The sequence below is a fragment of the Diuraphis noxia genome, unplaced genomic scaffold (genome assembly GCF_037042655.1).
Source record: "Diuraphis noxia isolate RWA-SAM2 unplaced genomic scaffold, SU_Dnox_SAM2 contig0002, whole genome shotgun sequence".
NCBI classification, from domain to species: domain Eukaryota; kingdom Metazoa; phylum Arthropoda; class Insecta; order Hemiptera; family Aphididae; genus Diuraphis; species Diuraphis noxia.
Window position 1 is genome coordinate 69,766,319 of NW_028301712.1, and position 23,899 is coordinate 69,790,217.

Consider the following 23,899-nt stretch of genomic DNA (forward strand, 5'->3'; position numbering starts at 1 on the left):
CTGAAAATTAGTACTGGAACAGTTTTTTTAATGCAGGAAAGTTTTAGATTGGAAATTAATAAAATCTAAATGGCACTTTAAGAATGTCGATTTTTGATTTTCCTAATATTATTATATATTATTTTTTTCTTAATACTTTGATAAAATTTATCAAAAAAAATATTGAAAGATTTTGTAACAGTTAAAATCTAACGTGGTTTTAACCAAACTTTGTTTAAAATTATTATTTACGTGTCATCACTATTATTATTATTTTTAAATTAAATACCAAGACACACCACTATGGTATTATCCATCATAGTTGTTTACAATATTGACATCAATTACCTACTTAATTTCTCTTCATTCAATCTGTTTTTTTTTTTTTTTTTTTTTAATGCAAGAAAGATGTAATTTAAGAACTATTAAGCAACCATTATAAATTACACTTGATCAAACACATGCTTTTTCATTTGATATTAAATTATAAAATCATTTATCAAAACGTAAAATAATAGATTATACATAACATTCAATATTGTATTTTAAAAATCAAAAAAAAAAAAAATGTATATATTTTCTATACAATTTTACATACAAATATATATATATATATATATATATATTTATAATCATCCACATCGCGTATATTATCATAATTAAAAAATAATGCATACTACTGTAAACAGTATAGTTTGAACAATGCTTTGTTTAGTATGTCTTTTGGAAACAATATATTTATACAGTGCTATACCATTCTACAGGTAACACGTAAAATATTAATTACAAATAGTAAGCAAGTACACTTGCAACTACGGTCATTCTTACATACTTTGCGGAGAAATTTTGGGAAAATAAAAGTGACCTGCAAGTATATATTTATAGATATCAGTTATAACCAAACGTATCGTCAATATCGACAAAATTCGATTCACTAAACAGAGTGTTTGGTACTCTGAAACCGTTTTCTAATATTTACTTTTTCAGATGACAAAACACTTCGATATGTTAAAAGTCATCTCGGCGTTTTGTTCCTAATGGATTTTTTAGTATGATGTCAATACCACCAAAAGTGCATCTTTATCCATTTCCAGATGATTGATCGGTCTACAATTATTATATAGTTGCGATATTTTTTCAGCATAAAGATAAAAATAATAATAAAACGGCTCTTACAATTCCTTAGAGAAAACTCGTCTTTAGATAGAGTCTTATGAGACATTATATGTCTATATATCACTACAAAACTAACATAAATTGGGTATAATACACGACTTAAATAAATTGCCTGTATAATCTGTTGGTTTATTATATGGGTAGTGTTATAACTTTGAAATTGAAAGCTTTTATCATGAAATTTAAAAAAAGTTGACACAATAATATCTATTTTGAATTTTTATTAAAAATATTATTATTATTATTAGTTAACAAAATATAATGGGTGAGTTTCTCGATTTTATAATATACATTTTAAAATATAATTTCCATCCCACGCATTTGCAATTTCTATTTTTTACTGACTGATCGGTATATTATGGCATACCGTGTTACATAATATTAAGATCTCTTATACTGTTTATTACTTAGTACTTTCATTGCCAATATAAATTTAGTGAAGCCATATTATGCACTACCATATTATTATAACTAAAATGGCATTTGTTTTAATTGGTGTTATTAAAACGTTGTCACTTGTTATGCAATTTTATTGAATACAAATATTTTACAATTAAATAAAATAAAGAACAGAAATCGACTATAATTTTTATTTAAATATTTTGGAATTGCACCAGTATTTACGATCGTAATTAAGAATATGTTTATGCAACATTTGGAAATTAATACTAATGTTTGTTCAAAAATAATGAAACAAAATATAAATAAATAATTTTTGTGTAAATACCATTCCTAAATTATTTAAATTATTAAACTAAAATAAGGATTATATTTTTTATATTCTTAAACAAACAAAATTATGAATGTAATTTAATATAAATTTATGTTGTGTATAATGTACATCTTATCTATATTAAAAAATAAAATAAAAAATATTTATTTTTATTCTTCAGCCGCCATTGTGTCTAATGGATCTTAGATTGTTTTTAAAATATTATGCTTATTACTAATGAACCATTACCATAATATATTCCACCCTCCAATAAATCACGTTTGTCTAAATGTTAAAAAAAAAACATAGTTATTTACTCTAATTTTCTCAAACATAGATCGTCGTAATTTATTAGATCAGATAATCGTATTAAGTACAACGTAATTTACTACACATTTATTTACATTTGTTTTGAAAACGGGAACAGCGTTACGGTATCTATAATAAAAAAACACATAATAATATCGTGTACGACGTGTTTAATAATATGTATATTACGAGACTTACGTGGGTCGTACATTTATATGTTTTATCCTGAGCACAGCCGGCCCACGTTATTTTTTGTCTGAAACCTAAACGGATTGCAAATCAGTCTTACATGCGTCTATAGTAAATATTTCTCATTTTATATACATTTTTACCTATATTATTATTATATATATATATATATATGTAATATTAATATAGTTATTGGTTATAAACATTCATTTTATAATGTAATTTAAAATGACAGATATTAATCAAGTCTTTTATTTTAAATTTCTAATTTCAATAAAAATATTTTATTAATAAGCGTTATTATTTTTAAGATTATTCAGATGAAAGTAATAACATTTTCTGTTTATGTTTTGTATTACAAGTTAAAACAATAATTATGAAATAACTAAAAAAACTATGCAGCTTTACTTGAAAATAATTAAGAAATTAATTAAATAAAACACTATTATTTGATTGTATAGGTACATTAATATTTAATAATAAAATACGTCTCTGATTATTCCTAAAATAATAACAAAGAGGAATATTAATTTTATATATTTAAAAATCAATTTTAGAGATAAAAAACGCATTATGATGATTTATAGTAACATATTTTGGATACAACTCGTGTGCTATTTACAGTAAATAAACTATTCACAAAATAAATCAGAATACAGTGAACCATTAAATGCGATAAACCATGATAATTAATTTAGTATTCCTTTGTGCTAAAATTACATTTTCCTAATGTGCATGTTAAAATGGATATCATTCCAAACCACGCGCAATTGATATAGGCTATTTTATTATTCAATTCAATTCATTAAGAAAAACTGTTAAATATCATACAAAATTAAATTACAACAGAAAAATTAGTACTCAGAGTCAGATCTCTATCATTTTGTTTTGGAAAATATTAAAATTCATGAAATAAACTAGAAATAACTATTATTGTACATCATAATCAATGACATACCCAAATTCTTAAAGCTCTTTATATACATTTTTATTTATTATCACTGACAATAGTTAATACGTCTCCTGAGTCCTGAATACCGATTCTGTATAATAAGACTTAGATATGATATTTTCCCTTATAAATTCTATATAATTGTATTCTATGAAGTAGTAATACATTTATTGGTTAGGTTACAACATCATCAGGTGAAGCGTTTATATTTTGATATGAATTTTAAGTTTGATTTATTATTATATTTTGCTTACTTTCGTTAGAAAAAAAATTAATAATTAATTAATTTGCACAAATATATTTATTGTTAACACAATTTATAGATAGCATGCATATTAAATAACACTATAATATATTTTATGTTATTTCAATTCTGTGTAATATATATATATACATGAAAAGTACTTACTTATAGATTTAAAAATATGAATTTCAGGATAAATGTACAAAATAGCCATTGAAATTTTAATGGTGTAGCCATAATAAACAGGACATTATTTTTGCGAGTAAAATATTGTGTGGACAAACTAATATCATGGCCATAACTACGTTCGGCGTTGATTTACATAATTTTCAGCAAATTTTTAATGATGAGAAATTTTTTTTAAACTTTTTTAATTTTAACGTCAAAAATGGGTTTAAACAAAAATGGCTTGATGTCAAAATGGACGTGTCAAATTTCACATTCACACACGCAACTATGTAAATAATGTATGCTCATAGAGAAGACGACGGAAACTTCCCGAGACTTTAACAAAAAATTCGATGACGTCGTAGATAGTGATATTATATACACCAACCATATACTGTAATAATGAATAACCACAATTCTCGAATCTTCTCTCTGAAATGTTTACTATTGTTCTCATTATACTATTGTTATCAACAACAAGACATCATTTCAGCCGTCAGCCGACTTAATTCAACAAAATACTCTACTTTGATTGGTGGTGAGGGCTAATTATATTTTGACCAGCCAACGTTAAGCACATCAAATATCAAGAGCGTCCGCAGAAATTTGTCAACGGGGGAGGGAGGATATATTTTAATTTTTGATTTTTGTTTCAGTATCTGACCAATGATAAAATATTGTTTATGACATGTTTTCTGTTATATAAATAGGAAATGTGAAAATAATTTATGAAACTTCATCTTATAACATTCATTATAATTAATTAAAATTCAATTTTAAGTTAAAAAGCATATTGTATAAATAAAATTCCACCATTGATATGATGACTTTAGGTTATTTATGAAATTATTAATTAAATGTTTGAAGCTTTTATAAAGTAAAACTAAAATGGTTTTATTTTAGATAATGTAAAAAATAAATTGTTAGAATTGTGTATGTTATCATAGGAAACACGTGAAATCGATTTCTTAGTATTACATTATTATTATTTGTGGTTAATATAACAATACATTACTCTAGTGATTAACAATTGTCAATTATATTTAACATTCTTGGACTTAAGTTTTCAAAATAAAAAAATTATTTGGTTGACCTAATAAGTTTAATTTTCGTATAAAAAACTAATAAACTTATAACAGTTATAAGTAAACAATGAGAAAACTATCAAAATAATGATAAAAATGTTAGTTTTTATCATTAACAACTTATTATGATACAAATATACAATACTTATAAATCAGTAAATACTAATCAGTTTCAGTAATTATTAATATTAATATTAACATTATTACATCTGTTAATGGTAGCAGCCAGCAGCCTTGTCATAAAATAAAAAATTTGATGGAAAAAAGAATTGTGATATTTCACATAATATGATGATTATAATAATTTACCCAAAATAAATTCAAGGATAGAGAAATTTACCCTAATTCTCCCCACGGATACCTTTGTTAAATACATAACTTAGTTAAGTATAGTAGTATTTCAAAGAACATGTTTAACTTTTGGAACCGATTACATTAAATTCACATAACGCAAAATTATTATAAAAATAATAAAATAGTATATGTAATATATATATATATATATGATAATAACCTTACTTACAACTTTAAAAATGTTTTAACTAACTGTACTCATTCAAAAAATGAAAAAGAACAATCGTTTATCTGCTATAATATTAAGGCTTAACGTGAAAAACCAGTATTAAGGGTAAACCCAAGTGTTAACATTTTTGTAATATAGACGTTTAATATTCTCGGTGGATCTTATTTTAATCAGTAGTACAAACTTTTGATCATGGCCCATGGGTCGTATCCAGTAATTCCATTGTCTTTTGAAAACAGATTTTAATTTGTAATAACTTTACCTACTTTAAATCGACTTCTTAATTTATTTTTTACCGCTTTTTTCTTAAAGACATTATTTTAAATAAATTATTTTCAACCAAATATTGAAAAATTAATGAATGTCTATACATTCAAGTTTATTTTCAGAAATCGTGTCCGATAAATACATCAACAGGTATGATGAACAATTCTGAGTACACTCTTTTATCGAGAAAAAAACGTCTCGAAAAAAATTCTAGCGCGACTGCAGCGTGCGTGGTAGTAACAATAATAATATTATGTGCAAGCAAGTGCGTGAAAATATGACACGTTATGAATTATTATAAGTGAACACTCACACTAATGATCATTTACTAGGCACACAAGCGCATTGCCCGCACGCAATACATATTGCCTACGTTTATACTGAGTTTCTTATTAACGGACATTTTTAAGCGCAGGAACACGCTTAGCGTATTTGTGAACTTCGAGAAAACTATTTATTTACACACTAAAGTCTACAAGCAACAAACTATCATAATACTATCAAGTGCATTTTTTCAAGACAAAGTTCCTATTCAATGTGTTACATTTATAAATAATATTCATAATTAGTAGTGGGGGTAAGTAGAAGATATTAAAATTTATAATTTATATAATTATATTTTTTTTACAAAAAACCAGATTACTTATCAAAACAATTAAAACCGTAAAAGATTTTCAAAGAGTTTATAGTGAAAAAATAACCCACAAACAAAACAAGACAGTCGTTAATAACGCAAACGTTTTAAGAGCAAAAGTATTGCATGAAAGAAAACTTCTTCTGGCTCTGTAAACCAAATAAAATCCTATGGCAGTGGTATCACATTATTATATTAAACTATTCAATTTACGCCCAATTTAATTAAAAAAAAAAAAAAAAAAAACAATTAAAACGATCTTCAAATCCGAAAACTCTGTCTGAAATATTATGGACTGTGGTCCTTCCTGCATCTCGGTCGGAGCGGTTCTCGAGGAGTACAATAATATAATATAATAATTATCGTACATTGTTCGCAATTAAATAGATAAGCATCGCTATATATAGTATGTATCGCTTATGGAAAAACGGTGGTGGCGTGAGATCTTTGCGTGGATAAAAGATGACGATCTATCACGAACTATATGGTTTTAATTAAACTGTTGTAACGTCCTCGTGTAATCCACATAATGCCGCGGTAAAACATTTGCAGTTTATTATACACATACACCGATCCCCGAAAACAGAAATGGCTTAAAATAATGTGCAAACGAATTATCCGAGTTGCGTATGAACACGGCAGATATAATAATATTATTATACTACTTACGAGTTACGATCGTGTACCAGACCTGGTTGCGAAGTCCTATTATATGCAGTCTCGGCATTCGATAGTTGGATAATAGGTACGCAATGGTTGTGCGGGGGAGGGTCAGTAGTGTATAATGTAATAGGTTCCCGCCATGATTATTAATATAACCTTTCGAGGTTTGATCGAAGAAAATGTATTGATGTGTTGTTCGCATTATTGCCTTACCTACACCTATTTTCGAACTCGTTAACCCGGGTAGATGTTCCGTCGGTGTTCTTTCCACTGAACATTGGCCAATCATCGCAAACCTTGTCCGAGGGGTTTGACTGCATCGGAATCTTGGCCGCCGGAAATAAGAGAACGCGTATCAGCTGCTGGCATCTTTGAACTACAACAGTACTTTGCCGACCTTTTTTAGTAAATTGATTTTTATTTAATTCGTCGTCGTCGTAGTCGTATCGATGGAAGAACGATTTCATCTTGATTATATTTGTGATAATTGCACAGACCTATCTCCCCCGTATTATTATACACATGCACCTATACTTCTGTATATACGCGACTATGTAGTTTAAGACGACACCAAACGGAATAATGACGAATTGACGAACACGACGTAGGTAGGTTGATATGATATTTTATTCGTTCAATTGACTTGTCTTATACGCTTTCTCGTCAAAGCCTATAAAAGCGTTTTTAATTTCCATCTTTCATAATAATAATAATACATTAAATGTACATAGATATTTTATAGTATAGTCGTCTCGTGCAAGCACATTCACTCATGACTCATCGCCAAGTCCAGATTGTGACATCTTCTGGTGATTCCGATACTCAACCATGCTGGGATCTCATAGATAATAGAAAAAAAGATTACGGTCTTCTTGTTTAGTCAAACATTTGAACATAATAATATTATTTACGTAAATATTATAGTTCAATACGAGTACACTTTACCGCCAATTATTGTAAAACGATATTATACTGTTGATTTTGTAATAACAGTAAAATAATAAAACATCACCTAAAATCAAAATATAAAATGCAAAATATATTATAGAATATACATAAAACTAATTAGGTATTGCAAAATATCTATGAAATAGATTATAATAAATAAATAATTTATAATTTCCAAATATATCATTTATCTTAATTGCAATGAAATTGATGGTCCAGTAAGCATCATTTAAAATAATTGTTGGTATGTAATACTATGTATAGTTACCTAATATTAATCGATACTGTATCTATATTTACCTAGGTACCAAAAATATATGAAACCAACATATTTTGATAACCAATGTCGAATCACATGGTGATTGTTCTTGTAGTTGACTAGTAGCACACATCATGCATAATCACTGCCGATTATATAGGTGTTTGCAGTAATGTGCTATGTAACAATACGCATTTTTTAATAGGTCTTTTGGAAGTTAGTGAAAAATAATGTATGATATTTACATTAATCAAACAATTTATAAATATTTTTACGCTATTTTAAGAAACGAGAATACATCAATTACAATTTTTATCTCAAATCTATAAACTGTAGGATCAACAAAAATGCACTAAACTACAACGTACTTTTAAACGATCGCAGTAGATCACCGCAATAAGAAAGTAATGATTTTCCAATAATATCTTGTTTCGAAAATATTTGAAGGGACATAAACGCGCTGAAACGCCCTGTATAGCCGTATTTAGTCTAACAACCTCTCTCCGGCTGTCGTCGACCCACCCGCACGCTCGATCCGGGGTTTTCGTCATCTCCACTTATCACTACCTACCCGTAGCTAGTTGTAGTTCTACCAGCCGTAGTGTCACGGCACACAAATTCTTGCTCGCACGTCAGCAGTTTCCGCTAGATGTTTTCAGACGACGATGACGATGACGCCAGGAAATGTTCGCGCGAGCAGCGGATGGATTAATGAGAAGCCGCCGCCGCCACCGTCGTCAATTATTACCCACCATCCGCCTCACGAATAATACCAGAAATTGTGTGGGCACCGTGCATGCACGCACTACGAATAGAATAATAGTAATAATAATAATAATAATAATAATAATAATAATAATAATAATAATAATTTGCACTGCAAGTATACTTCGGTTAAGACCGCGTCGTTCTTACGGAAGTTAATTATCGCGCGAAATCGTAATGCATTTAACCGTCGTCGTTTTACTCAACCACATAATTAGGTGTTATTATTATAAAGCGTATACCCACGTTTTTTTTATTCACCGCGTTCTGTACCAATTTAAACGTTTATCACGCGTAATGGTTTCTTAACATTTAATAATATCATGTTGAATTTTATATAAATGTAACGGTGTGAGTAATAGTTTTTAAATAATTTTTATCGATTGATTAGCATCAAACAAAATAAAAAATAATTAACTGTTAAAAATAAAAAAATAAAATGCAATGTTGTGTGAACGTTGTGCGTGGAGGAGATCTCGGTATCGACAAATTAAATGTATACAATTAATCTTCCGATGGTCAATAATTTAGGATTTATTATTTTTCATCTGCAGTGTGTACTCCGTATAGGTAATCACTTATCAGTGTTAGTTAATAATAGTTCATGCAGTCCATCTCAATACCAATATTATCATGATTGTAATAATATTATCCGAACGTAATAACTAATAATACAAATTATGTATGATATAATTTTAAAAAGTGTTGATAATGACGTGGCAAATTGGACGGATGTCTCAGTTTATTTTTTATTTTTTTACAGTATACACTTTTGCATAGCACAAGACGCAAGTAAGTTAGTTTAAATAGGTAATAAGTATATTACATTATATATGTATAATGGTAAGTAGACTTCTTGTAGGAGAACTCTCAGCTGTATTACCATTACATGCAGTGCTCGACTTGGCAAAATTAAAGTATAGGGGCTCTGTTAACTTTTTAAAAAAGAGCATTCCCATCACTTGTAAAATGCTACTAACAATACTAAGCCATAGGGACTTTGCTCCCACACCCCGTAATACCCCTTCTTAAATCATATAAACAATATTTATAGTTAATAATCATATTAAAAAAATATATTTTATTGTATATTATAGTTATATAACTTATAAAATGTAGTAACAAACTCAAAAGTAAATAAATAAACACAATTTATTTTAACTATTTATTTAAATAGTTCCATAATTTATTATAATTCATAGGTCTGTTGTTTCTTATTGTCCAATTTTATCCTTTTTGGACAACGGTTTTTTTCTGTATCTCTTTTACCATTTAATATCGAAGATTTAGCACAAAAAAAAAATTATGATGTTATCACGTGTATTTTGATAAAAATGCAGAAAGATGCAACGTCCCATGCGTTACCATTAAAAGTAGAGATACGCTAAAAATTTTGAAAAATTATTTTGGGGTACTCCATCCCCCTGAGTCCCCCCACATTTCGAGCACCGATTACGTGTTCAAGTAATTTACATTTTAGTCTTGCATGCTGATTACTAACTAGGTATCTTCGCTAAATGTGTTTGAGACGTTTAATGTTTCAACTTGTAAACTACACTAATAATGTGCACAATTTATTCGGAGATTGTCGTAAACGCGTTTTACCGAATATTGGCGCATGGTATATCGTATTGTTACGTATTTAAACTGCAAATTATAATAATGTAATATTAAGAAATCGATTTAATATTCGTGGTTTGTGTAATTATTATATTATTATATGCATTGCTATAACAATTAATTATTTAAATGGTTTAAAGTAAAAAAAAAAATAAAAACCATTTCAATTACGGTGACGTGTAATTAGAGCGCGTAAATGCATGTCGAGCTTGATCCTAATAATAGATTTTGAAATAATATCATGAAGTGATATGTTTTGTAGTTTGCACACTCGCGACAATAATGCCCTGTTATACATGCAATTATATCGACGTTATAATCTACACTGCACTGCAGCAACCATATTTAATATAAATTAATATATTGTATAATATTATAGCGATTATATTCATAAGGCAATAATGAAAGTTTAATAAAATAACTTCCTTTGAAAATTACTACATTTCAGAAAAAATATCTTATTTAGGGTTAAACTCGGTTATAAGCATTCTTAAAATCTCTCAGCTTTTTCTAATTATAGCTGAACAGTTAACAAAATATTATAAATAATATCATTATTTTTTTATTTATATTAAGCCTCGGCGTCAAAGGCCATTGGCGTTGGTTTACAATAGGTTACATAATATATATACAATTATTTACAGGTTATATACAATTTATAAGCTTGGACTTAATTATAAATGTTAATAATATTATTATTTTTTAATTACAGTTTAATATTTGTTTTAATACGAAATGTAATAATATTAATGCATATTATGTTTTAATACCTATAACACATAATGGAGTGGTAAATTTGAGTCAAATTGATCAGCACGTAATAGGTTTATGCTTGTCGACGTAACTTATTTTATTTAAATGTAGAAATGCATTTATGATGACTACGCCGATATTTTTTTCTTGTAGATCTGCTATAAGAATGATTGATGTATACCACTGTTTATTGACAAATATTTTTAAACGAATTTTTATATTTTTTAAATCCAGTAAAATAATATGAACGTACTATGTATTTCAATACGCGTATGTCATGTACGTACGCGGAAAAGGAAAACTTTCCGACTGCGTTTCAGCTCGGCGTCGCGGAAACCTGTGAAAAATTCAAACGCACTTTCTTAAGATGTCAACAATAACGTCGTTTACGAACCTATTGCATTGGAAGTTCAGCGGGCATCAACTTACAATTCATACACCTGACACGCAAGCACACACATACACAAGCTGGAAGAAAAACGATTCGAGTTTTTTTTCATTCTTATCAAACGCGTTCGCATTATTATGTTATATACATTTTTTAAGTGATTCGGAACAAGTGTCTCGGCGTTTATGCATGAAATATAAATGTGCACGTGTGTGATATATATACGCACATACGACTCATACGAGGTAATAATGTTTCCGTGTACGAACATTTCCAACACATTTTACCGGGGCCTCCCCCCTAGCCTAGATTATGACAAATGGGTCTCTATTCGCTATTGTTCGTCACCACACCACCCACCGTAAGTCCTCCGTCTTTCCTTAACCTTTTCTACTGTTTCTTCTGCACCTGCCGATTTATTTTAGTCATTTCTTCACGCGCACGTCTTGTCGTTTCGAATTTATTTATTTTTTTGTATTTGGTACCCTAGCGCTGGATACGCACGGGTGTGTTTATATAATATGTGTATTATGCGTAGGTATAGCTACACAGTAAACGAGAAAAATGTATTTCGTAAAAATATTTTCTCATCGCGCGTGCGGGTAAAAATACGTGAAAAAAGTGAGAAAAAAAAATTGTACGTCCAACTGACAAGCCGCTCCGAATTGTTTGGGCGACGGCGGCGTTTAAAACCGTTGGCCTCCATCACGATAATATTATACCATATACGAACCGGAACAGATCGATACGCGTAGTCCCGGAACGGTCAACAGGTTAAAACTGCCGCAACTTTCGCCATCGCCGTTACTGATGCCACCGCCACCGGTGTTCCGCAAATTGCGTTCGTCGTGTATAATAATAAGTAATAACCATCGCCGTCACTATACCGCCGCGCCCACCCCTGTTCTCGAGACCGCCACTTGCGTTATTGATATCAAAATATTCAAGCATTATAATAATAACAATACTGTTAACATATAACATGTACTGTTATCTATATAGAACACGTATCTGCAATATTGTATTCCACTGCAGAGAGAGAAGTAAGCCGTTTTGGTCTGTCGTATACAACCTACTATGTTTATCATCACGGATGAGTAAATAATAATAATAATAATACACCTACGCTCGCGCATTTTCCCCGATAATAGTGCTGATTGTGGTGGACAGTTGCACCGATCTGTTTTTGAACTTGAACCGGAATAAAAACTATATTTTTTTCTGTCACTCAGTAACATTGATCTATAAGTCAGACGACTGTCTATTTGTACCACTGATCGAATTAAATTGTTATTATATAACCACGATGTAGCGTGATTAGTGATCTATATAGTATGTACTGTATCAAGTACTTTCGTGCAGGCGCGGTGATTGTATTTGCACATTAACATTACGTATAAATTTTGAATTCTTTTCAATCTATGTCTTTAACTGTTACAAAATCAGTAAGACTGCTATATTTATATGATTTGTTATACCCACTGTCAATTCAGAAACATCTTCAAATCAATTTCACGAGGCAAAGGGAGTGGAATTAATCTTATATTTTCTAAAAAAACTTAATTTGTATACAGATATTTACCTACAATGATAGACATAATATATATAACATCACATGGAAGGCAAAAAGGCTCTCATCATCACATGGAAGAGTCATCATGCTATTATTGAACGGAGAGTCGAAAATGAATCAAATCATTCGACGATTATTATGGTATTTTCGGGAATAAAAAAAAACAATAAGTGACCGGTCAGCGTTATAATTTTTAATCCCTAATGCAACTCTTCATCTTATACCAATAAAAGAAAAAACAACGGGGGCCGACTCGTCATTCGTTACGACGGTAGAGTGTCATTTAAAATTATTTTTTCTGCTTTCCTCAATATTAAACAAGACACCATTTCAGTGAAAATAGTAGGTGTTTACTACTAATAGTAGGCAGAACCAGTAGCAGTAGACAGTAGTAGTACAGTATATTAATACTAGTAAAGGTCAGTAGAATTTGAAATAATTATAATAATATAGTATGTGCTATTACTCGTATTATTCTGAATGTATATGACTGTTTTATGATTAATTAAATGTAGCGTGGCGCAAAACCGTCTTCTATCCATGACCCGGACCGTCACGGCAACCGATAATTTAACATCATGCACCGTCCGTATTGCGGCTGGTCGTAATATATGGTGTCGTTTCGTACGTCGTTATTATACTTATTCGGTTTCAAGCAAGAAAACCTCTCGTAACGCGAAATATTAATCTATGTATATATAATATGAAATGTATTTATCTTTATGTCTACTCGAGTTTCACGGCCATGTAATAATAATATAAATGCTAATAAGATGCACCACTCTGTTTGTTTTAATGCACCACACATTTCAGTAATTATTGGAGAAACTCCGAGTCTGGCGTTTCATTTTTACATCATGTTAAGATAATAGCTTAAGATTTTAACATAATCACGAATTTTATTTTTCACTCAATATCAACTGTAGATATCTATATTATTTGAAATAAAAAAATTATCATCGTTGTTTGTTTCAAATTTATATTAACGCTGTTTTTGTAATTTTTCAGAAGCCACCGAGAGAGAACGCTCCAAAAGTAATTGTACTGTAAAATATGTGGGGGGTGACAGCTGTTAGTTACGTGACTTGAATACCGCAACAGTGACATTTTCCAACTCATGCTATGGTATGAAAAACATGTTAATGTTTCACATGAATACTACGATAAAATATAATTAAGTTTGATTAAGTAAAAACTTAAGTTCAGTCTCATTGAAAGTTTAATTTGTAGTTCGTTATAATACTTAGTTCGTTTTAGCACCAACTTCGTTTGTATTATACGCATATTTATTAATGTTTATATTAATAACGCACCACTTTTTAAATTTATTGTAGGTAGATATACATACTTAAATTTAAAATATTTTTTTTTAAACTAAATAATAATTGTACAATTATATAATATGATCAAAGGAAAACTGATAAATAAATAACTGTTAGATTGATTTTTAAAACAATACCCGTAGAAGGCAATAAAAAATACAATATTTTAATACAAATTTAATTGTTTTGATTATTATCGTTCAACTAAAATTTGAAATTAGATTCACTAAATATTATTAAAATATTATTTATACAATAATAATTAATAGAACATATTTTCTAATGTATCTCGAATATAAAATGTATTATTATTATCATTAATATTTGAATAATCATGATTCAGACATAAAATGTGACATGTTCTATAGATAAATAAAGTCTACTATACTATATTTTTAATAATTCTAATGTGTAGCTTAATCAATTTTTATTCTTATATGAACCAATAAATAAGATAACACCAATACATCATTCAATAACAATGCATCCAATTTTAATTTGAAAACCCTAAATTATATAGCTTCGGTGTCAATTGAAATTAAATAAATATTCATAAAATCTTATTATTTAGATTAGAGCATACATTTTCCTTCAAATTTTTGAGTCTTGAAGCATTCCATACTCTACGAGAAACATTGAACCATTACAATTTTTTAGATACGAATACACCGTTTTATTCTATGAAAAACACGGTTTAATCTTATAAAAGACAAGTGCAATGTTAAATAATAAAAACAAAAAATAAAACGACTCACAGTCAACAACAGACAAAAATAGAATAGTGTCGCTATTTTCTTCATATTTTTAATGAGTATTATAACAGTCTAGATCGATGGTATTTTTTTTTCTTTCCAGTTTCTCATTTTTTTCTCATTTCTTTACGTACGCGCGCATAGTGCATTCAATCTAATAACGATCCGTATACACAAGACAAGGAATTTAATAAAGCATAAACAAATCGAATTAAGGTCTTTCCTTACCATATATAGCGTATTATGCGAAATTCCCCAGAGTTCTAAACATCGTGCGAACAAAAAAAAGTAAACGTTATTTTACTATATAATAACATCAAGTCTTAAATAAATTCAAATCGCACAGCCATGCATGGTTTTCAAAATCATGTGTGGAGAGTCAAACACAATTTCCAAAAGATCCATTCATCTTATCATCTATAAACACGTACTTATACGTGCAAGGTCGGGAGGACACCCAAACCGAATTGAACCCAGAGATTACAACTACGGATAACGAGAAACTCAAAATCGGCATTTAACTTTGAGACGATTTCGTGCACACAAAAATTTGACCTGATGGATTGTGTGACTATATCAGACTTTTTCTATGATTTATACTTCTAAGCCAAGTTGCAGCCAATCTGACGATCAAACCATGCATATTTTTTATGACAGCTGGCATTTGTTTAGTACCTAAAACTGCTTTTAACTAAGTTAATATCTTGAAACTTACATAATATCATGTCATGATATTGAAACAGAATATAATATATTGAAATATTGAAAAATTGGTGTAAAAAAAATAAATATTATTATATTATTGATTATATTCTATTTTTTTTCAAATTGTAATATCACAAAAATAACTTACAATCGAATAAAAATAAATTATATAATATTAAATGGAATTTTAAATAAAAGAAAAAAAAACGTATATAAGTTAAAATTATTAGTACATATAACGTATATTATACCTAAGAAAATAATATATATTTTTACTTTTAAATCCATTTTAAAGCTCATTTAGTTTAATTAGTGAGGTGTTATTATCAAAGATACTGTATGAGCAATGAGCTTAATGAAAAGTAGTATTATATTATACCATTGAAATTTTGTGATGTCGACTGTGTATAAAATGAATACTTAAAAATTTGAAGAGCATATGTATATTTTAATATTACAGTTGAGAGACATGGCTGATTTTATAAAAATAATTACGACGAGAAGTATCAATTTGATAGAACTCTAATTAAATATAGCAACGTTACTTTTTAGTTAAGTACCTAAGTAAAAGCTACCAAATAATATCAACTGTTTTTATGTTAAAACAAATGTTAGTAAAATTCAAAATATTTATTAATATTCACTACTAATTCCGTGAATAAATTTGAGAGAAGTCGATTTTAAGATGAAATTTCAAGCATTTCCAAAAATACCGAGGTTACCGAGGGGATCCAAAGACTTTAATAAAAATCAATATTACTAAAAAAATAAAGATAACAACGCTATATAGAATATATTATACAAGGAATAAGTGAATTATTTCGTATTAATATCGGGTAGATTTATTGGTTTAGGATTTTTGTTTACTTCAGTTATTTATAGACAAAACATTGTCTACCATTAAATAAAGTCATACGGCCTAACGAAAGTATTATACTAGAATACTAATAAGTAGGTATACCGCGTATACGGTATACGCATTGTATGTACAATGTACATATTATGCATATATTATATACTTACATTTATTAATCTATTTTTACATTATATAGTAGCCATAGTAGGTATAGCAAAACCGTTTGAGAGCTTAAAATATAAAAATAATTCGGTGAAAGTATTTGAATATTTTATGAACTGTAATTTGTAAATAATAATACTCTATATTACAGCAACTCAAGCTGAGTGCACGGCTGCGTAATTTTAATATCTATAATAAAATAATACCATGCTTGCACGAAGCGTTTATCGATCTGCTACGATAATTTAATATTTTCCTTTATTATATTATCAGAATAATTTTATGTGGCCATCGTTTTGATCTCTGTGTAGATGCTTAAACTTGAAGGTTTGTTACAAAAATATTTATTACAAACAATCGTGGGTGTTCTTTTTGAAATTAAAATCTGTTTCAAGTTTAAAACTCAGATTGATTTCACTTAAAATTACATTTTAAGAACCACGATTAATTTTTTTGCGTCAGACAATTTCTACAAATGTTGCAATTATGGATTTTAACCATTGCATTTTAAAATTTTATTTTACAGTTACAAAAATTCGATCATTCTGGATCTCACTTAACATGCATATGGTATATTCATGTGTTTATAGAGAAATATTATTATATTAAAAATTTAAAAATATATAACATCTATGACGACCAATATTGAACATTGTAGATACACAATGATAATCATAAATGTATAAGTAGTTGTATAGTTGTATATTTGTTTATATGTGTATTAAAAATTAAAATGTATATTCTTGAAAGTTAAAACGGTTTGTATTGTTCAGATGATCTAAATCCTTGACCTGAATTTTTAAACATTGAGCATTGGCTTTACAGTACTACAGATTTGTTTCACAAAAAGATTAATAAGTGGAAAATGAAATACCATCAATAACGGTATTGATACTATAAAATCATTAAAGAATAAAATATGAATGGTCATAAAGATTTAAAACTTGTTTCGCTGAACAAAATTAAAACACGGGGTAAAAATATGCTTTCAGGAATATTTAACTTTAGGCAATTTTATATAAAACCAAAAATATGTATACAGGGTGCTTCACTAACCATCCTCGTCAATTTTTCTTATTCAATAATACAGTCATTCAATAAATGATTTTTGAATTATCAAATATACTTAAATACTATATTTTCAAGCTCTTGAGATTTATCTGTACTACTAAAAGAGCGTCCATCGAAGATACAAACGTCTATTTTTGAAATAGGAACCACTATTTCACTGTAAATTATTTAGCTAGTAATTTTTCTGAAAATCAAAATTTAAACAAACAGTTTAAACTTTAAACTCTGTGTACTAAAGTGCATCAATAGGCACATGATAATGGGTTCAAAAGATATTGTATAATGGTTATGATTATTATAAAATGTTAGTAATTAATATTAATCCATTATCATTTATACAAATTATAAATTGTATAATTTGTAAAGATGACCAATTTTTATAAACATTTAAATAATACTCTTACATCTGTTTCGTATTTTTGTACAACTATTTTTAAGTAGATACTAATTAGATGTGTATTTGAAAACTCTAAAATTAAAATTTGAATAAACAAATTATTAAAAGAAAAATAAGGGTGAACATTTTTGGTGAATCATCCTGTATATACTATATATGTTTAAATGCCTTATTAATCAATTGTTCAAATAAAAACTAAGCTCTTAATTTAAATACCTTGACCCGTCAATCGATATTGAAATATCGTTTTAAATTATATTTTACCAATTTTAGTTGAGTACATACTCAGACAGTGAATTAATAAATTACACATACAATAACACGAGTACAAACTTTAAACACAAACGTCTTTGTAACTACAATGCATTATATGATGTATACTAAAATATGTAAAATGCCAAAATTGAGGTTTAATGTTTGACAGCCTAATAAGTATTGTAAAAATATAACTTGAATGCACGATTTAAATCATCCAACTAATTTTTGGAAAGTTAAACCTGCAACATCTGAACAAAATCGTTTTACTTGCCATGAATAGAAAGCAGGTTTAAAATATCATTATGTTACCACTTATAACATTCTTAGCTTCAAAATCCTTTCATTAATAAGCTTATTTAAAATGTGTTATTGTGTATGAGTTTATCAAATTTTCAAAGCTGTTAGTGAAAGCGAATTTTTGTGTTCATAATAATGGATTAACGAAGAACATATTCGAAAAACGTGACATTGTTTTCACTAAAGTCAAAGTTGAAAAGGAAGTATTTCTAAAGACTTTAACTTCAATTAATTGGTTTAATCACGACGTAAGAACATCCTAAACTTTTGTGAACCACTAACTATAATTTAAAAAACAATTTTAATACACGCACAAATATGATTAATGTATTTAACGCCATTATATATATATTTATAATATATACAATATTTATACAATATATTGTATAGCATAATAATAATAATAATAATAATAGCGCAATATTGTTATCTTTGACTGTCAAAATAAAAATGTAGTACATAATAAACTGTTGCATTTTATTTTATATTTATTCAATTATTCGAAAAAAAAACTCTTAATTTTTACAATTAAGTGTTTATTTTATTCTAATTATTGGAATGAAGAATTAATTATTGATGATGGTAAAATAAAAATATATTTCTATTTTTAAATGAACTCATTTTTATTTTTTTCATACACCAAAAATCATGTATTGATATTACTTTGATATTTTTTCTACTTAATAAATTTACCACCCTTTTACAAAAAAATGTAATAAGATCAGTAACACCAGTATATAAGCTTGGTTTTGGAGAATCGTCAGGAGGTTCTATTTCAACAGTTCAACACAGCTTTGGTTTAGGTCGATTTTAAGCGCAACAATTTAATATAAAATGCGTTTATTTGTAACAATGTAACATGACAACAGACCACAAAGACAAAATACAGCTGCACTGATTCGATCGAATCGAGATTAATTTCACAACACCTGGTGTCTTCTTAAGGCCAACAAGGATTAATGTTTCATAATATGAATTCGATATCCGATATTATATACTCACTAATTGTTTACCAACAATATTACACATTTATAATATATACTATTATATTGATTAATCTTAGTTCGAAATAAAGTATAAGTAATCAATTACCGTTAATTCTTTAAGAAAATCTGACTTTTTAAATTTTCTCACTTCATCAACAACTTTTTTAAATTGTATATTTATCAATATTCTAATAAATTATTTATTAGTTTTCATTAACAACCGCAAATATTAGTTTATTTGAATTTGAAAGTACGATAAAATATATATTAAAATTAAAATACAATCATTAATAAATAATAGCTATACTTTTAAATAATATGCTTCAGTGTGTTTAATATGAATTTAGGAATACCACTCTAATTGTACGTTGTACGTAATACTTACAATTAATATTGTAAGATTTGAATATTTTTAAAATTACTTACGACGTAGTTGGTTGTTTATTGGTATTATCTTCTGGCGGAGACGCAGGAGTAGAAGTAGGGCTATTCTCTGCCGGATTCTGACGACTACTAGCACTATTCAGCTTGGTTGTCACTGAAAAAAAGTGGTTTTTAACTCATTATTAATTTTCACCACCCGATGTAAAAAACTAACGTTGAAAGTAGGTAATAATAATATTTATCAACTTAAAAAAAAAAATTATAATTTTAGAACACTCTTTGTGAGAAGAGCAAATATATATATATTTTCTGAACTTATTTTAAGTGCTAAATCAACATAAGTAAAGTTATTTAAAACCACATTGTTTTTTAATAATCCAACTGTCGAAATAATACCGTCAATGCAGTGACATTGTGCCTCTGAGACGCCGAGAGGTTCCGAGTTGGAGGCGGCACAGCCACGACCTTAGAACACAAGCTTTTCCTATCTTATTTCTATATGTATTCAATGTACAAACACAAACATTTGTTAAGGTACGGTTTCCGTTGCGCGAACCACATCACAAGCACAGACCATATGACTGCTGATGATATACACAGTGCGTCCCATAAGTTTTGAGATAACCATTCTAAGATTAATACTAGTATCTAGATAATTATGAAATTCTGGGAAGTTCTTACGATAACATCTAAAAACGTTTAGGATAGTTTCTGTAAAACAATTGTACGTGCTAAGCCTACTTTGTGGAAAGATCGGTCTTTTTTCTTGCTGCACAATAACGCTACATCACACATCGCGTCGATTGTCACTCAATTTTTGGCAAAAAAAATGGTTCCAGTACTCGTTCACTTGCCCACCCACCCCCCTCTCGTATTCACCAGATTTGAGTTCTCCCGACTATTTCTTGTTCCCAAAGTTGAAGATGGAGTTCAAGGGGTACCATTTTACCACCATTAAAACGATTCAAAAAGTGATGACCCAAAAGTTCAAGAACATTCCTGAAGCCGACTTTTCACAGGCCGTGGAAAAATTGGGAAATTGTGCAAGAAGGTGTAAAGAACTTAATGATGAATATTTTGAATAAAAAATTGCTTAAAACATTTTTTAAATTTTTTTTAAATATCAATAACCTTAGTCTCAAAACTTACGAAACGCACTGTGTCATGCAAATAAAATATATTTTGTCTAATTTGAGTTGACACAATTTAAATTAGACAACACAATATATAACATATGTATAAACTGGTCAAATACTAAAACCAATCACCACTGATGGGTAATAGCAATGTACCATATATGTATCATACAGTATAGTATTGAGCTAAAACACCCTTAGATGTGCTCTAGGTTCACACTACAACTATAAATGTACGTAGGATAAATCATTGTATTAAAATAACTAATTCTCTTCAAAACTTGTTTTGTATAATATATCGTACCTATGTATTAGATTATAATAGCAGATACAAGAAAATTTAAACGATTTTGAAAAACAATAATGTATAAATATTATGGAAAAGAATAAAAAAATACAAGTAGCTGCATATTTTGAAATATTAAATAAGGTATTCAATTTAAAAAAATAATAACGGCTTTTTGTGTTATGATATCACAACAATCAAACATTAATTGCCAAGTCAATTTTTTAGAGATTTTTGTAACATATTTTTACAACGAGTCAACGACTACAAGAATCATTCAATACCCAAATAAACCTACATTCAATGCGTTGTAAAATAAGTATTAAAATTGTTTTTTCAAACTTTCAATGTTTTTTGTTCTATTTTTGGTGTGAAGAGTAGAAGCTATTGGTTTTACAGTTTTCAGTTTATTATCATTTTTCAGAAAACACTTTTAGGGTAGTAAAACCGCTCCAAAAGTTGCATAGAGAATGTCAATCGATTCTAAATTGGGACGTAGATTGTACTTTGGGCGTTTTAAAAGTTCACGATTCCCAATAGTCTAAAAAAAAACCGTAGAAAAACACTAAAAAAAGTAGTTTATTCTTTTTTTTGCAACGTTTTCAATGATAATAATATATACCTACATCCACCTGTTTGCGGGAACTACCTAAATATTAAGAATATATCGATGTCGTAATTTGTAAGAAGCGTAATGGGAAAATTATGCATGAGTTGATGTTGAAAATCATGAATGAATAAAAAAAAAATCGCTTATTATTTTTGTTTGGATCATAACGATTTACCAGTATAAATTATTATCTATTATAAGTGATTTTATTTTTTATTTTATCTTTAGGTTTTTTTTCACACAACACTGGTCTGTACTAGCCATGTAACTACCCATTGGGTGCCATTAAAACGTTTCCATCCCGTTAAACGATAATCCCGTTTGGATATTTACTTTCATTAGCTAATGAAAACTGCCCTTGTTTTCATCTTTATGTTTATGTTACTCTCCGTTCATAAATATACGACATGTGAATTATAAAGGTATATCCGGGACGATACCTTGAACATGTATTTGAGACAGGTAAATGGTAACAATAAGATATGGCTGAAATTATAATTTTTTTTTTTTTGAAACATTAAAAATCACCTACAGCTTTATTGTAATATATATTTCCTTTTTTTTTATTTAATTATTTTTTTTTTTTTTTGTTAGACACTTGTTATAATTTGTGAACTTTCATAATTGTTCATAATATACTTGAATTTAAAAATAAGTAATATTTCATTAACAATGATATGTATTAGAGATAGTCGCTATTGTTTTTACACAATTAACCAACTACGACTAATATTATAATCATTGGTATAATCGACACCTATTCATATTGATTATAATTTATTAGTTATTAGGAGATTGGTATATTTAGTACTATTATCACTTATAAATTTATTTTGTCATAAGAACGGTATTTATTTTAATGTATGATGCTGGAAAAAATGTTCGCTTAAGCTTCTAATTCAAAATTAAAATAACTATAATAAGTTGATTAGTATACCACAATTATTATTCCAATGTATGAAAACAAATCAGATCAACAAAATGGTAGTAAAGTTATAGCACTGTGTACCTACCTAAATATTTTTTTTCGTATAAACATTTTAATACATTTCAACTTAATTTAGTTTTAGAAATTGATTTGCTGAAAATTTGAAGAAAGTGCTTATTTTTATATTTAGGATATTTAGGACTTTATGAGGAACCTTATTTTTTATTTATTTTTAGTATTTATTTTTCGATTTTTAAATAGGTTTATTAAATGCCAATAATTCAAGTTTAAATTCAACACTTAAGGCATCCAATAGCCTTCATTTTAACACTCTCCCCATAGTTTGCTTTAATTTGTCCCAAATTACCTAAACGACATATAAATCTTGGTTTTTTTTTTTTAAATATTATCTATAATGATAAATTAATATTATTATAATACCATTTAGTTTTATAAAATTATTTACGAAGTAAGACTTTAAAACTTTTAAATATCAACATGTTTTACTAGGACAATTAAAGATGAAAACCGTTCAACACTTG

The 23,899-nt window shown here is 28.1% G+C and overlaps 1 protein-coding gene across 2 annotated transcripts in view; it reads right to left on the reverse strand.

Moving 5' to 3' along the window:
* The window catches only part of Fife (regulating synaptic membrane exocytosis protein fife), a 212,593-nt gene that overhangs the window by 120,012 nt on the left and 68,682 nt on the right, over window positions 1-23,899 (reverse strand). For both annotated transcript variants that reach the window (XM_089219690.1, XM_089219689.1), the window contains exon 4: window positions 20,440-20,551. In XM_089219690.1, the coding sequence (XP_089075816.1) occupies window positions 20,440-20,551 (112 nt within the window). The remainder of the gene's footprint in view (window positions 1-20,439; window positions 20,552-23,899) is intronic.